The sequence below is a fragment of the Hyperoodon ampullatus genome (assembly GCF_949752795.1).
Source record: "Hyperoodon ampullatus genome assembly, chromosome: 10".
Taxonomy (NCBI): Eukaryota; Metazoa; Chordata; class Mammalia; order Artiodactyla; family Ziphiidae; genus Hyperoodon; species Hyperoodon ampullatus.
Window position 1 is genome coordinate 95,455,575 of NC_136923.1, and position 16,257 is coordinate 95,471,831.

Here is a 16,257-nt window from a genome sequence, read left to right on the forward strand (position 1 = left end):
GGTTTAATAAATGATAAGCTGGATTCTCATACCTACTTCTGTATTCAGTCTGTTGTGATATAACACACATGTAGTCTCTGGAAAACCCCACTGTATAGTTTTGGAAGAATGAGAGTGAGAAAAGAGCAAGTAATATCTTAGTATTACTATGAAAATAGTTTTGCCCTCACAAGAGACCCTGAAAGCATCTTCAACCCAGTTGTCCCTGGATCATGCTTTGAGAACTGATGTTTTAGGAGATATTTGGGGATGTGAAATGTTTTTAAAAAAGAAATCATAGACTTTTTTACACTAGGTCATCTGACTCTGTTTTTTTGTTAATACTTTATGCTAATGGAGTATGATTTTATGTAGTCCCTTTGAAAATTTAACATTTCACTCCATTGCTTATTCTTTGATTCTAATTTTCATGAAGCACCGGAAATGGCATTACATGGCCTATCCTCAAAGATATTCCTTGATTATATATTGAATTAAGTGAATATGTAATTCATCATCTAAAGAATGTGGATGGCTTTGATTTTGTACCTCTGACTTCTAAGCAAATGCCAACTACTTCAAGAGATTGTCTTAACATTCTGAGCTGCTTCTCTCCCATTCCCCAAACTTATCTTGATCCAGGTAAGAGATAAGATGGGTGGCTGATCCAGCTTCTAAGTACCTAAAGAACAATGCTGGAGGATTTGAGGGTAACACAAAGAGAACTTTTTTTTTTGGCCCTGGTTGAGAAGGTTTAGAAATTACTGTTTTCTTTTATTCTTCACTTCAGGTCATGGGTGGTTGAGATGGGTTTTTTAATCTTTAGTTTTGTTTGAATTTGCATAGACTTCTGAAGCATGCCTGCATGTGTAGAGAGACAGGGTTTGGTTAAGGGTGGCTTGAGACTTACCGAAGTTGCCGTAAGGTACACGCGGTTTTTGCTTCCCCCCAGTCGCGGAGTAGCAGGCACACCGCGGACCTTGCGGTTTAGCCTGTGCTAAACACGGGCTGGGCGGCCCGCTGCAGCCATGGTGGTGCTCTTGACCTTTTCTGACTTTCTCGGTCTTCCTTTCCTGTTTTCCTGTTGTCTTTGTTTTTGTTGCTTACCTGCCTGAGTCTGCCAGTGGCTCTCTGAGGAGCCACCTGAATTGTTCAACAGCTGTTTACTGCGCTTGCGCAGAGCAGCAGGGCACCTGCTGGAGGGCCGGGAGGGTCAGGTTAGAACGAGCAGCCCCAACTGCAGGTAGCTCTCAATCTAGTAACTTTAGACGCACCCTCTTTAGAAACTGCTACGGAGCTTAAGCCAAGTGTAAGTACAGTTTGAGAATCCTACCTAAATGTCACACTTCCTCAGAAATTTTCCCACTGAGGTAATGTTTTTTCTAAAATAAAAAGTAACCCATAATGCCACGATATTTAACAGGTATTTTCAGTTTTGTGCCTTAAATTGCATGGGCATGTATTTTATCTGGTTGGTAATTGTAGTTATCCTATTTGTATTGTTCTTATTATCGTAAAAAACGTATTTCCAGTTTCTATGAGTTATTGACAATTATTTTTAAATGGCTACATGATATTCTAGTGTGTTGCTATATCAGTTTATCTAAGCATTGCTCTATTTTTAGATTTTCTATTTGCCTTTTAAAAAATGCTTTAGTGAACACCTTTATACATGTATCTTTGTTTCTTCCTTAAAATTATTCCACTGGAATAAAGTCCCAGAAATAGAATTATTGAGTCAAAGGATACAATTATTGTGGCTCTTGCTACGTGTTGCTGTGTTGCTTTCCAGAAACGTCTACCAATTTATCAGCAGTAATAAAGGGATACTAGTGCCTGTGGCACTAGTACCTTAATTCTACTTTAGTGGGTTTAACATGTATCTCAAAATTGCTTATTTGCATTTCTTTGGGTACTCTCACCAATTAGTCTTACAGCAGAATTTAAAACATTAAGGTTGCTTTGCTGATTTCATTCCCCTTGTAAAGAAAGATAAAGTTCTAGATATTTACTCCTGGGAACTTTGATGGTGTAAACCGGTTTTTTTTTACTTTTCTTGCTTAAAGCTTCACTCTACTTGCAAGCTGTGCTTCATAGTGGTGTTGTGTGATCCATCTAAAATCAAGTCTAATCCATATCACTCCGTTATGTAAAACTCTTGCCTTATTGGAAAAAATGGAAGCTTTTTAGTGCGATTTTTAGGGTGTTTTAGGATCTAAGCGCCCTTACCCATGGTCCCAACCATGCCTTTTCTCCTTTCCAGCCTGAGTTTCCTTGTAGCTTGAGCCTATTTCTGTGATTGCTTCTTGTGACACAATACACTCTGTTAAGAAGCAATACACGGTACGTCGTTTACATGTCTGCCCTCCCCATAGGCCTGTGTGAGTCCTCAAAACAGTGGTGAGGTGCTGGTGGTCCCCGTCTGTGTCCAATAAATATTTGTTCAGCTATACTGAAAATATGGGGGCAAAATTTTAGACTTTTTTCCTCTTAATATTTAGATTGGTAATTAAAAAAAGAAACTGTATCTTACTAAAAGAAGTACAGTACCAGCTGTGTGGTGGTAATCTCTCACTGCCTCAGTTTGCGTCTAAGATGGGCATAGTAGTAACCACCTCCTAAGGTTGTTGTGAGGATTAAATGAGATGATACACATTAGTGCTTGAAACATTGCCTCACACAATATTAGTGCACAGTAAATTACTACCATCATTATCTTTTTCTGTGAATTTTGTTTTAAATGCTAGAAGGTGTATTTGACAGAATGGTCTTGATTTGACTTTTGGGACTGCAACATTTCACCTTTTTGGTAGCATGTCAGGATGTAGACGCAAGAGGATAGTTCTGTGCTTAAAATAAGATGTAGCAGTTATTCCTTGGACAGGTTCTTTAGTCTGTCTTTTAAAATTTATCTGCACTACAGGGATGGTACCTCATTAGATGGTTGTGGGGTGAATTAAGTCTTGAGCAAAGCTCAGTCTTTAGAAATAATGTGATTGATTAGAGTTAGCTTCACAGGATATCAGATATTAATCTTTCTCCATCAATAAATCTGGACTGGGGGGGAACCAGAAATAGAATCTAGTAGCTTTGTGAGATGCATAAAATACCTTAAAATACTGTTAAGAAGCAGATCTTGCAATCAGCAGGTATATGAAGCTTTTTTTTTTCCCTCCTTGTATCTACTAGCACCTGTGAGTAGCTGCAGGGGATTCAAAATAGTATAAGTTCTTCAAAGAACTTTCATTAATAACTGGCAAGAAGTCTAATGTGAATGAGATACTCAGCAGTGTAGGACAGTGGAGGTGCCACAGGTATCCCTGTCTGTAGCCTCAGGCCGCCCAGCTCTGCTTTATGGGCAGTTCTTCTCCAATCGTCACAACGTAGAGGCCAATTCAGATGAGAAAGGGCAAGACCAGGCTTGACCAGGAAGCCTTACCCCCACTAATAAGATTACTAGAGGGCTGCCGGAGCAGCTTCACGTGGGAGATGGTACTGTTTAGGAATTTCAGTCTTCCACGTTTCAGTGACCAACAGTTTGAGTGTTACGCTACTGAATTCACTGATTTGGTTTCCTCAGCACCTCTCCACGTATGCCATCTGAACTGGGAAGGTGTCTTGTGTCTAACTGTATCTATATCTGTATCATAATGTTACTCTGGATTAGGGCATTGACTTTTGGCAAAACAATAATTTATCCTTTACTGAAAGATTAGAGTGAGCTGGCATTTCTAATTTTGTTTAGCTCAGTTAGTCCTTCCTCATAAACTCTGTGAAATAGGACCTCTTATAACCCCCATTATACAGATGATGATACGGATACTTAGGAAGGTTGTTCTTGCCAAAGGCCACTCTGGTGATGCAGCCTAACTTGAAGCCAACGTCTGAAACCACTGTAGTTATGTGCTGCCCACAGAAAGATGACAGGAGGACAGAGCCACCGTCTGAAAAGAAGACTGTGTGTCAGTTACTTCAGGAGGGGCGGCTTGAGGATGGCTGGAACTACTGAATGTTCCTGAAGCGGAGCCAGTTGGATTTTGTTGATTACTGAGCTTGAGAAGATGACGTCCAGGGAGATGTGCCCGGTTCCCACGTGTTTAAAAAAATACATGGGCTGGTCCTAACCTTTTAATGTCAAATTCGTATCAGTGGTCATAAATTGTAAAGCATCCGAATGTTTTCTCTTTCTCTTTACTTTAACCAGTAATATAGCCCCTTCCACAGGAATTAAGTTTTTTCCATTTTTTATTTCTGTTCTGCATGTGTTGTAGGGATAAGGGGTAGATGATGAAAATGGCTGTTTACAAGAAAAATGAAAACAAATTAGGCTTTGCTGCATAATCTAGTTGTTAAAAAATATATAGCCTCCTAGTCATAGGGGTAAATGGGCTTGTGTTAGTCTAGTGCCTTAAAGCCATATTTTACCTTTCTCTCAACGTGTAACCATGGTGAGCACAGTCGCTGAACTGTTTGAATTAAAAACCAAATTGCTATGTTTTCAACAGGATGCATTCAGTTTACTAGCCTATTCAGATCCTTGGAACAGCCCAGTTGGAAATCAACTTGACCCAATTCAGAGAGAACCTGTGTGCTCAGCTCTTAACAGTGCAATATTAGGTAAGTGAAGCCAGAAAGCACTTCAGCTAGTCTCTGGGGTATTTGAGATGGTATTCGTGCTGGCATTTATATTTTGGTAAAATCATAAGGGAAATGTTTTCTACATCTAAATTAAAATTACCTTAAAGTATAGAAAACTTCCTCTGGTATCTCAATCCCAGATTAAATAGATTCAAATGGAGTAAAAACAGTATATTGGGGTGCATCTTGTGATTCTGGAAGACAGAAGTTTGTGTGTGAACGTGTACATAAGCATTTCTGGCCTGAGCCACCCGTGTCGCAGCTCCCACGGGGCTCGAGTGCTGTCAGCATCAACCCTTGGAGACACATGACATTCTCATTGAAGTTCAGCATGTTTAACTACGTGCCCTTACCGAGTAAGAAAGGGAGGGAAGGGGACAACAGCAGGCTTAGGCAGGGGGAGCACGAAGTGGGAAGCTGGGATTTGCTGTCCTCTGGTGGGCTGCCATTCCTGTGAGCAACTCACTGCAGAGCAGGAGTGTGGTATTTATGTACTGAACAAATACTTTTTCTTTTTAAACAGAGGACAATTTTTTTTTAATCTTTCTTTATTCTTGGCTGCGTTGGGTCTTCGTTTCTGCATGCGGGCTTTCTCTAGTTGCGGCGAGCAGGGGCTACTCTTTGTTGCGGTGCGCGGGCTTCTCATTGCGGTGGCTTCTTTTGTTGCGGAGCACGGGCTCTAGGCGCGCAGACTTCAGTAGTTGTGGCTCTTGGGCTCTACAGCGCAGGCTCAGTAGTTGTGGCGCACGGGCTTAGTTGCTCCGTGGCATGTGGGATCTTCCCGGACCAGGGATCGAACCCGTGTCCCCTGCATTGGCAGGTGGATTCTTAACCACTGAGCCACCAGGGAAGTCCCCTGAACAAATACTTTTTATATGAATTCGGTAACTGCACATTTTGTGCATTTATATTTAAACTATAGGGTTTATTGTTTACATAAAACTTTTCATATCTGGGCAATTTTTCTCAGAGGTAGTTCAGATGAGAGCGATTTTTCACCTTTTTAGAATGTAATTCCTCAAGAAAAATGGGGACTACCAGTTTAGAAGTCTGTTCTGTGCTGTTTGGCCCTGTTATGTCTGAAGCTATCTTAGATAGATGGGATCAGTGTCACACAGAGAGACTTGTAGTGAAGGCCAGGGCTCATGTGGCTGGAATGTAAAGGAAGCAATTTAAAAGTATGCACGTTTGGGCCTTAATCTGCTTCTTTGTCCTGAAATTCATTATTAATTCATGGTGTTGTGGTCTAACACTGAAGTTCTGGAATAGTAGTAGTGTTTTTTGTTTTACTTTTCTTATACAAATTCAATGTGAATTTTATTTGGGTAATGTGTATTTTCTTTGGTTACACAAAATTCATTTAGCTTTATTGGTAAAAATAAGTGTACTTAGTAGCAGTGCTGGGATTGTAGGGCAAATGATGGTTTACTGTAATTGTCTTTTTGAAATGACTACGTTACAGGTAATCGTGAAGCCCTAATTGCTTTCTATCTAGGTAAACACTCAGACTTGGAAAGAATTTTTGAAAAGTGAACAGTTTTCTTATGACAGTTAAAAATCTTGGGTTCTCCAGGGGAATTAAAATTTTCAGTAGTAAATTGCTTAGGACCATTATCCAGGATATGTGTATTCTTACATATTGTGCCATGTATTATGTAGTTCAGCTGTAAATAGTGCTTAAACTTACATTAAATGTATATAATTCCTGCAAAAGTAATGAGACAAATTGCTGTGGGTGTATGTGTGCATATTTATAAATACTGTGCTATATTATATAGCTTCATCTCTAAATAGTGCTTAAAGTTATATCGTATGTAATTCCTGTGAGTTTCATATGCTAAAAAAATTTAAAGATGCTTACAGATGTGCCTCCCTTGGCCAAAATAAAACTGTTAATGAACTGCTTACCTCTGAGCAAGGTTACTTCCCTGTGAACCTTCAAGAGATATCTTTGAAAGGATGGTTTCCTTTTCATTGTTTATTCTGTTATGTTGATTTTGTGTAAAAATTAAATTGTTCCTGATTCTAGTTGAGGCAGAGTTAGTTTATAAAGTCATTCCTGCTTAGAGTTGACCAAAAAATGTATCACCATCAGAATTTAGCTGAAGAGCGTCTTGCCAGAGAACAGCTAGTACTTGAATAATCTTAACCCACAGACCACTTTTCACCAGCGTGTGCATCTTTTCTTGCGTATCTGGATTCTAATATTCTTCACCCTGTGTTACTCCTTACACCTTTAAGTCCGGAACCTGCTCCCTTTATTTCTGCCTCATCCCTTCCGGAACTTCTCTTTCTCCCACCGCCATGTGCAGCCTCAGAACCAACCACATGGAGCCTTAACCAGCCCTGGATCACTGTTCTTGCCCTGCTGTCAGCTGTGCCTACAAGGACTGATTAGTAATTTTACTAACTGGGAATCTGCCTAAAATTAAAATTTGGACACCTCCACACAAGGAGAAGTTATCAGCTTCTATGGCTTTGGTCACTTTTATCATTAGTTCAGTTTTTCATTTCTGGCAAAGAATGAATTTTGCTGATGGTTACATTTGTACTACAGCTGTCTGACAAATGTCTGGTAGGTAGGACCCTGAAAACTTTGATTTAATGGTGATTTTTACAGATGTTTATCCTATCGATTGTAAATTAACTCCTCAGATTATAGGGTCGTTTGGCTCAGTTGTCTCTCGTGGTCACCATCACCACCTGCTCCCTTACCAGCCCAAATGACATTCACCAACATGCCGTGGAAAAAGGATCCGGCAGCCTCTGTTGGGTCCTGTTCCCAGAAGGGGAAGAATCCATCAGTGAAACTTGTACCGAAAACCTGGTGCCGTTTTCTTTGGTAATGTCAATTGACCTTGGAAAAATAGAAGGGAAATACTAAATATTCCTTACTCCCCACTGCAAACGTTAGATCATTACATCGTTTCCATCATAGTAAATGTGGAAGTTTTGGAGTGTCTAACACCTTGAAAGTCTAATTTTGCAAGAATTTTTTCTTATTACTTGAATACCCAGTAACCATATTACCTTGTCAGAGTAGATGTCCAAGGCATTCGCTGTTTGCTTAAAAACCACCTTTGCTAGTTAGGTAGTTAAGAGCAGTATAGACATTGGTAATTTTTAAGTAAGGCGGTATTCTCCTGATTGAGAGACGTTGTTTAAAATGTATTGCTAATTGCTGTTTCCATTTTTAATCATTTTTCCTCAGAAACCCACAATCTGCCAAAGCAACCTCCACTTGCCCTAGCCATGGGACAGGCCACACAGTGTCTAGGACTGATGGCTCGATCAGGAATTGGATCCTGTGCTTTTGCCACAGTGGAAGACTACCTACATTAGCTATGCATTCACGGAGCTCACACTTATATTGTGGCATATAGTCATCATGGAAGTAGACCAGTTCTGCTGATTTGAAATTTAGATTTTTTAAATTATGTACTGGGGACAGGTTTTTGTTGCTTTACATTGCTTCCTAGTTTACAGCATGATGCAAATGATTTTCTAACTTAGTGTTAGGAGAAATTATTTTCCATCTTTAACCTCTTAGTTGTCTAAGAGTTGAATATTACTGAATTTCAGACGTTCAAATTGATCATCACAAATCCTTTAAAACAATTACCTAAAAGAAACCAAACAATCCTGCCTTCTTTGTTGGGGGGAGAGAGGGGTGAAGGGCACGGAACAAGTCGTGTTTGTGTTAGCACGTGGGTGATGTAAACTCCAAATTGGGAGGTGCTCTGACCCCCGCTCCCATGTAAGCAATTCAATCAGTGTAACTTGCAAAATGCATAAACATCTGACAGTTTGAATTTATAGTGTTGATGGAAGAGATCATTTTTAATGTGTACTGTAAAACTTGAAATACTCAGGAGCTGAGTGAATATGTTTGTTGCTACTTACAATCCCGACCTGTAAGTCCCAGTAGTTTTGTTTTAACATGGTCTTTTTCAACTTTGTTTCCTGTTTAACTACAGATGACTTCTGTTGTAGACTCACAAGTTTAACTGTTGTATTATAACAGTATTACATGTCAACAGTGTGGTCATGACCTTTATTTATATAAAAACCAAATATTTAGTCAATTTACCGTGTCTTAATTTAATCTTTGTATACCTTCCATTTTTAAGTGCTTAAATGAGTACTATATTGCAATAAAAATGTAGTGATATAATTAACCAGCCATTAAAAATTTACTTCTACAGATACTAGAGTGTCAATTGAATTTATGTATTAGGTACTTACAAATTTCTCATGATTAATATAAAGTTAGAACAACTAAAATGAATGGTTGCTACTATACATCTGAGTTCTGCAACCTCAGACTGCCTTGAGTTTACTGGCCTCCGTGGATTAGGGTCAAACCTGATACTACGGGTGATACAGAAAGCAAGCAGGAAATGAATCTTCTTGTTTTCATAATCATAATATGGCATGTGACTTGCCACCTTTAAAGCAAACCCCCAAACTGGTTAAAAGTAAAACATAAAACAAGCTCTTCAACAGGATAACAAACCACCATATCCTTTGGTTTGGCAATGGTGATTGTTGGCTGTATTTTGTACACCAAGGCTTAAACCTTCTTTTAAAAAAGAACAGATTATCTATCTACACTTAGATACTGCACTCTTCCTCGTATTCTGTGAAATTCTCATCAATAGCACAAAAATATCCAAGAGACTAAAGCATCTGAGAGCTGTAGTGGAAGACTTTTCCTGCCACACACCCTGCAGGGTAGGGGGGAGGGGTAGCAGAGGAGCCCTACTGGTGTGGGCACTGCTTTTGTTCAACAAAATGGTTAAACAATTATAAAAAGAAAGGAAAACAAGTCTTTTAAACTGCTTTTTCTTCCAGGATGCTCAAAGACTATAAGGCACAATTAATCACACACTCCATGGATGAAATGTGACTGGGTACTACCCCAAATAGACTTACAATTTTTATAATGACCCTTTAAAATGATACTTGTCAGTCTTTTATTAATTTTTTCAGAAAAATTAAATGCTCTAAACTAAATATTTATGTAAGTTGTATACATACAAAGTACTCATTCTTCATTTAGCTTTGATTTACTTCTTAGACGTTTTCATCTTTCTGACCATCCAACGTCTTTTAAACCTCTTGGCATTTTGTTTTTTCTGGGATCCTAGAATAGAAGGTTTTGTGCAGTTAAGAATAAAGAGAGAAAATTCCCAAGAAACAATTCCAAATTTTCTAGATAACACATGAGTGTAAATATTAAAATTAGGTATATGTGCATACATACTACACTGACCTATTCTTCAGAAGCAACTTTAAAATAGTAATAGAAGCCATTGTAAGAAAAAAATCGATACTTCATGAGTATTTACTATCTCCTTAAAAAAGAACATCTTTCAGGGACGTCCCTGGTGGTCCAGTGGTTAAGACTCTGTGCTCCCAACGCAGGGGGCCCGGGTTCGATCCCTGGTCAGGGAACTAGATCCCGCATGTGCAACTGAAGATCCACATGTGGCGGTGAAGATCCCACATGCCACACGCAACTAAGACCCAGCACAGTCAAATAAATTTTTTTTTAAAAGAACATTATTCAATATATAACACTATCAGATTCAGGGAATAAAGCTGAATCTTACCCCAAGCATTATTCAAAAACTGGGCTGCGGCCTTTTTCACTGGTAACCTCTTGTTGTCAAGAGACAGGAACTTGTTTACTAGGAAAGAGAATTATTTATCATTGCTTTGTTTAACTTGCAGTTAAAAGGGAGAAAAATAGTCCATAAAGAAATTACCAGTAGTTCTGTTGGTTCCAGGACCATATAAACAATTTTGTATGAAGGCTTTGGCTGCTTCTTGCCTTGAATCTCTCAAGTCTTGGTCTTTTAGCCTTACAGCCAAGTAGCTTTTATTCTGGCTGGTAATCAATACAAAAGGTCAAAATGAGGCAGTGCTTATTTTCAAAATAAAGTATTTTTGTTAGTTGACTCAAATAGTGGAAAAAAATATCCCAAGTCCTAATTTTGTATATGCACGGGTAAGATAATAAAACTAAATTACAGGACTATTTTACAAGTAATGTTTACATCTTAGTAGAGCGAATAAGTATTTTTTTAATATAAATACCAAAAACTTTCCACAGAGGATCCAATCTGAAACTGCTACTAATTAAGCCAATACTCTCCTCCAAAGGTCACCTTTACATCCTACACACAAAAAAAGAAGACTCTTCTTACCCAACAGTCTGTACTTTTTGCACTTTTTCTTTAGCTTTCTTTGAGTCACCTCCTTTCTCACAATCTTCATTTTTCTTTTGCAAATTAACTAAAAAATTGAGTTATATTTCTAATTAGCATTGGTGTAAAAATAAATCAGGAACACATACTGGAGTTCACTTTAAATACCCACTACACACCAGTGTGTGGTTTTTATTTGTAAGAAATAAGCTAAAACTGGCCAGGCCTGTTCCCATGCTCTTTCTAAGGGTCAGTAACATTTGACTGCAAATATCTGCAAATGCAGTTGACACTTAATGAGAAGTTATTTAAATTAGAGTAGTTCATACCTTCTTTCAACTTTGCCGGTGATTTCTTCACACTGAGGAAGAACAAGAAGAACACTAATTGGGATGGCAGAGAGCAAAGATGACTCAACTTGTTACAAAATTTCATCTAGTTTTAGAAATAAGATACCCCTCCCCCCCTTTTACTACCACCATTCTCAGTTTTTACTCAGGATCTTTAGAAAGAAAGTCACTCCTCAGTGAACTGCTGACAACTCCCAATCAACGAACTATACTAGGTTGGGAGTATCTTCTCAGAATTTAAAATCTGAAAATATATTAGCAGGCTTCCAAAGAAGCAGACTGTTGTGGTTAACAGAGTTAAAGTGAAAGATTGAAGAATTATATAATACAGTATTTGCAATACAAAGTGAAAGGTGGTAGGCCTGCCTTTTATTTTACTTTATTTGGAGAGATCTCGAAGGATTAATTGAACAATTTAGACACAAGCGAGGATAGAGACAAGAATTTAGCCTCAAGAAGTGCGGTCTAACGGAGAGAAAGGTAAATGGCAAAATACGATGATGTATCTATACAGAAGCACTTGCACACTGGAAAAGCTCGACGGTGGGGCGAGCGATGGGGTGGAGGGAGTGAGAGAAGACAGGTGACATTTGGACTTGGTTTTGAGAGGTTTTGAAAAGGACTATGTCACCGTGATGGATTCAGAAACCGAGTTAACTCTCTGGAAAAAGTTCTTCTACTGAAAATTTGAGAACCACTGTCCTAAGTCAAAGATGCAGGGCTGGGGGCTTCCCTGGTGGCGCAGTGGTTGAGAGTCCGCCTGCCGATGCAGGGGACACGGGTTCGTGCCCCGGTCCGGGAAGATCCCACATGCCTGGAGCGGCTGGGCCCGTGAGCCATGGCCGCTGAGCCTGCGCGTCTGGAGCCTGTGCTCCGCAACGGGAGAGGCCACAGCAGTGAGAGGCCCGCGTACCGCAAAAAAAAAAAAAAAAAAAAAAAAAAAAAGATGCGGGGCTAAACTTCTGAACTGAAAGCAGTAAGAGGAGACAAGGGGGAATAGGGAGGAAAAAAAAGCGCAAATATTCAGAAATCTAAATTAAGTACGGTTTGATCGATTCCCTGGCATAGATGAGGAAAAGGAGCTTTACACCTCCGGTGGATGGCAAAGCTGCCAAGTGAAATGGGGAACGAGGAGGGAGGACAGGTTGGTGGCAGACAGGGCAAGTGTGGGACAAGCCTGAGTTCTAGGAGCCTGTGTGGCTAATTGCCTGCTGCTCCACTAAAGGATAAATTTCAAAACACTGTTTTATTCACACCATCTATCCTGCCCCTAGTACGATGACAGTGGCCCACCACTTATTGAATGAACACACTGGGATCAGCAACTCAGAAACTAGAGTTACCTATGGGGACAACAAGAAACATAATAAAAAACAGAAGACTGAAAAGACGTGGAGTATTTCCCTCCACCTGTCCCCCCAAATGCAAATACTGTGTAGCTTTTTAATTTAGACTTTACAATTTCTTCAGTTATTTTGAGTTCAAATACATGTACCAATATGTAATTCAAAGACTGTATGTAAGGCAAGTAATAAAACGAGATCCATTACTTACCTAGTTTGTGAAGCTGTAGTTAACTTCTCTAGAATAGTATCTGGAAGAAGTTTCCTTTTCTTAAAGACATTTAAAAAATCAATTAAAAGCGAGGTACATGACAGTATGTCCTGCACTGCTTTTAAAAGTTACCATTTTAAGGACAGCCCTACCTCTAGGCAAATAAATGAATTGCGCTGAACACTGCCCTCCACTATCTCTAAGCTGTGGGAAGACTGGGACCAAGCATCTCAGAAACTATTCCACATTCTTTGGAAGATGTGAAGACTGGAACCCTCAGGTCACTATCATACACTGGAAGCAGTTAATATCGCGTCCATATGGAGTCAGTTCTGTGGCCAATCCGCTAAACAGCAGAGAGCACATCAATCATCCTCTATGTTGGAACGGCCCTTAGTTTACAAAGCACTTAATTCTCACGGCGACCCAGTTCCAAATAAACTACCTCCGCCGAGCGTCAGAGGTGGGACTGACCCTACGATTTCAGGTTCACACCTCTTCCCACTCCCACTTTCAGTCGGTGGACAGCAAAGAGCACGAGCACCTCGTCACTGTAGTCAGGAGAAAGTATTAGCGACTTTCCTCTGCCCCACATCCTAGCAACTTTGAATTCTACCCCGAGCCGCGCTGTGAAACGCCGCCCTCCCCTCTAACCTTCTGTTCGATGAACAACTCCTCGCGTCGCTTCCTCTTCTCCTTCAGAAGCGTTTTATCCCTGGGAGAAAAGGCGACAAGTCAGTGCGGGCAGGGACGAGCGGGATGGGAAGGGGCGCTTCTCCCCGCCCGGCCGCGGGCTCCGAACCTGCGCACGGTCTCGCGAACTCGCCGCTCCTCTTCTTTCGCTTCCGCCTGAGCGCTGGCGAAAGTCAGCTCCTCCGGGGCCTCGTCGTCAAGCTCGTCGTCCCCTTCCTCGTCTTCCTCCAGCGGCTCGGCAGCCGCGCCGCTGCTCGGCTGCCCGAGCAACAGGCCGTGCTCCGCCTCCTCCTCCGAAGCGGGCTGGCCCTCGTCCACCATCGCCGACGCCGACACCGGAGCGCGAGACGCGCGCGGCCTGAGCTGCACCATGACCCAAGCTGCGCCCGACCTCTGACCCGGAATCAGCACGCAGGCGGAGCGTGACGTAAAAGGCACGCGCCGCCGGTTCTGTCGCCCTCCGCAGGTTCCGAGGCCCCACTGAGCTATGCAGAGGCGCATGCGCAGAGCGGGGAAGGGCGTGGCCTGAGGAAAGCCGGGGTTGGGGGGCCCTCCCTTCCGCCCGGCTCCGAGGCTGCGCGCAGGAGGCCTCGCGGCTCCCTCCTCGCTCACGGCTGCGAGAGCAGGTGGCCGTGGTGCTTGTTTCTAGGCAGGAAAGATACATCCTGCTGCCTCCTTGGCGGGGATGCCGAGAGCAGGGTTGGCTGGGTCCTCGCGCTCCTTGAGGCGGGCTCGCAGGTCCCGCCATCCGGTGACCACAAGCCCCAGTCGCCCTATCGCCGCCTTTTTAGCTCCGAGATCCGCTTGGTCGATCCCGTTCATCAGTATTTGTACAACACATTCGGCTTTCCGCACTCCCCACGGAAGTGCAGTTTCAAAAGGAAGAAGTGCGCTATAGCGGCAGGACCCCATGCCTTTCAGCCCTGTTGTCGCCGACGAGAAACAAGGTCGACAGACTCCGATTTAAATCGATGCTCAGCACCAAACGTGTGCGTGGCGACCTCGGCCGCCCTCTCACGGGCATCCCTGACCTCCAGCCCTCGGCCACTGCCTGTTCTGTGTCCATCACTGACTCCTCGCCCTAACAGCTTGTTGTCTGACTCTCCCGGTAGAACGGGAGCTCACTGAGAGCGGGGACCCCCCTCCCCGGTTCCCTGCTGTAACCCCAGGACCTTGCACGGTGTCTGCCCATCCTACCGTCACTTGGTGACGCAACCCCCGTACTGTGTGTATTTATGCCCCTGCCCCCGCCCCAAGTATACTTATTTCATCTAGCATTACGTGGCCCTTCATGACCTTTGTGTTTATCTTCTCTCACCCATTATACGATAGCAAATGATCCATCTTTCTCTGAACAAACCAAGCTATTTCATATTTGCCTTGTATTTGGACATGCTCTAGGGATACACACTCTGCCCTTGGAACTCCTATTTATACTTCAAAAACTCCCACCCAGGCTGACTTCCTCTTAAAGACTTTCAAGCACCTTAAGATCGACCCCATCCCCACTCTGCTCATCTCTAATTGCATTCTCTGAATCTTGAACAGATTTCTGTAACTATAGCTTTCCACGCTGTTGACCAGTTTATGTGACAATTGTCCCAACCCAGTCTTTGTGAACTCCAGAGGGACGGTCCATCTCTCTCTAAGCACTGTATTTCTAATGTCTATCATATGGCAGATGTTCAGTAAATATTAAATTGAATTGAATAATCCTACCTCACATAAATTTTGGAGTATTTTCAATTCGCTTTTCCTCTGCTCTGATCTGGAAGCAATTCCTAGGTTAAAAACAAGACCAAAACATGAACAAAAATGACAAAGCAGAAACAAAAACAGCTACTGGTACCAACAACCTAGTAGGAAGGGAGCTGCAAAGAACAGTTCTGAAATATCTGGATCTTGGTCAGATAGAAATTACAAATTAAAAGTATGGTCTGACTCCCTGAAACAGTGTTCTGACTTCCATCACTGCTGACACTAGGGAATTGTATAGAGTGCACTTTTGAGAGGCCCTACAACAAACCTACTAGAAGTGACTGATGGTATTTTATGTACAAAAACTGCACTGTAAGTATTACAAGTCCCCTCAGTGTGCATGCTTTGACCCACCCATGTAGAAGTGTATGACAGGAGCCCTCAGGGTGCCTGGCTGATCTTTCAGACCCCCCGTGGGTTATGGGCACCCCTCTTACCCATGCAAAGAATACCTGGGATTTATTAAAAGGCATGACTTGCAAATGCAGTACAAAGTTTTATGTCACAGTGTTTTGTCATCTACTTCTACAAACGCCAAGGGTGTAATATTAAATGCAATTTTGTAAGGGGTGGGGATGATGTGGCCCAGCTGCATAATCACCCAGGGAGCCCAACTGATCCAAGGGAGCTAGTTATGCACGAGCTTCATGCGCTGTTTACTGAAGGCCGCTCCTCCGTCAGGCCTCTGATGCTCGCCTTGCCGGCAGCAGGCATCCCTGGGTGCTGCATTAGATGGTGGACTTGAGGAGAGGGCTGTATTCTTCCTACTTTACGCAGAGGTAGTATGAGCATAAAACGTTCAAGTCCCACGGGAAAAACTCCCTTCAAAATTCAGCGTCGGGGGAAGCGTGTGTTGATGATAGTGAGAAATGTCCTTCTGTGTTTATAATACTGAGGAACAACCAACCATCACCTCTCCCTTTCCTCCATGGCTGCTCGGAAGGCCAGTGCTAAATTTTAGGCAGCTGTGTTTATCCTTGGAGTCCATATATTTGCATTATTCTTTTTTCTCACCCTGATTTTCTACCTTATTGCTAATTTTCTCTTCCTTCCTTGCCTGAATTCTTGTTGTA

The 16,257-nt window shown here is 42.0% G+C and overlaps 2 protein-coding genes across 3 annotated transcripts in view; one reads left to right on the forward strand and one right to left on the reverse strand.

Annotated features, from left to right (window-relative positions):
• RANBP9 (RAN binding protein 9) overlaps nt 1-7,959 on the forward strand; it is a gene marked incomplete at both ends in the record, with an annotated part of 89,208 nt that extends 81,249 nt beyond the window's left edge. The window contains 2 exons of the mRNA XM_079712843.1: nt 4,485-4,596; nt 7,829-7,959. Coding sequence (XP_079568969.1) covers nt 4,485-4,596; nt 7,829-7,959 — 243 coding nt within the window. The remainder of the gene's footprint in view (nt 1-4,484; nt 4,597-7,828) is intronic.
• NOL7 (nucleolar protein 7) lies at nt 7,199-13,844 on the reverse strand. 2 transcript variants are annotated; one of them, XM_079712845.1, is made up of 9 exons: nt 13,536-13,844; nt 13,388-13,448; nt 12,734-12,792; nt 11,159-11,190; nt 10,830-10,917; nt 10,389-10,510; nt 10,233-10,310; nt 9,658-9,763; nt 7,199-7,474 (listed from the first exon to the last, which is right to left on the reverse strand). In XM_079712845.1, the coding sequence occupies exons 1-8, from the start codon at nt 13,796-13,798 to the stop codon at nt 9,687-9,689; spliced, it is 780 nt and encodes a 259-aa protein (XP_079568971.1). In that variant the 5' UTR covers nt 13,799-13,844; the 3' UTR covers nt 7,199-7,474; nt 9,658-9,686. The 2 variants fall into 2 exon arrangements, with proteins under 2 accessions (XP_079568971.1, XP_079568970.1); XM_079712844.1 differs by lacking the exon at nt 7,199-7,474 and having other exon boundaries at nt 9,577-9,763; nt 13,536-13,842.
• Nucleotides 13,845-16,257: the final 2,413 nt, after the last annotated feature.

Bases quoted from the DNA above. Each gene is read 5' to 3' on its own strand.
- NOL7 (XM_079712845.1), bottom strand. From the start codon at position 13,798: ATGGTGCAGCTCAGGCCGCGCGCGTCTCGCGCTCCGGTGTCGGCGTCG. The intron at 12,793-13,387 runs GTTAGAGGGGAG...AATGTCTTTAAG, and splicing joins AGTTGTTCATCGAACAGAAG to AAAAGGAAACTTCTTCCAGA. The intron at 10,311-10,388 runs GTAATTTCTTTA...TCTCTTTCCTAG, and splicing joins TGGAACCAACAGAACTACTG to TAAACAAGTTCCTGTCTCTT.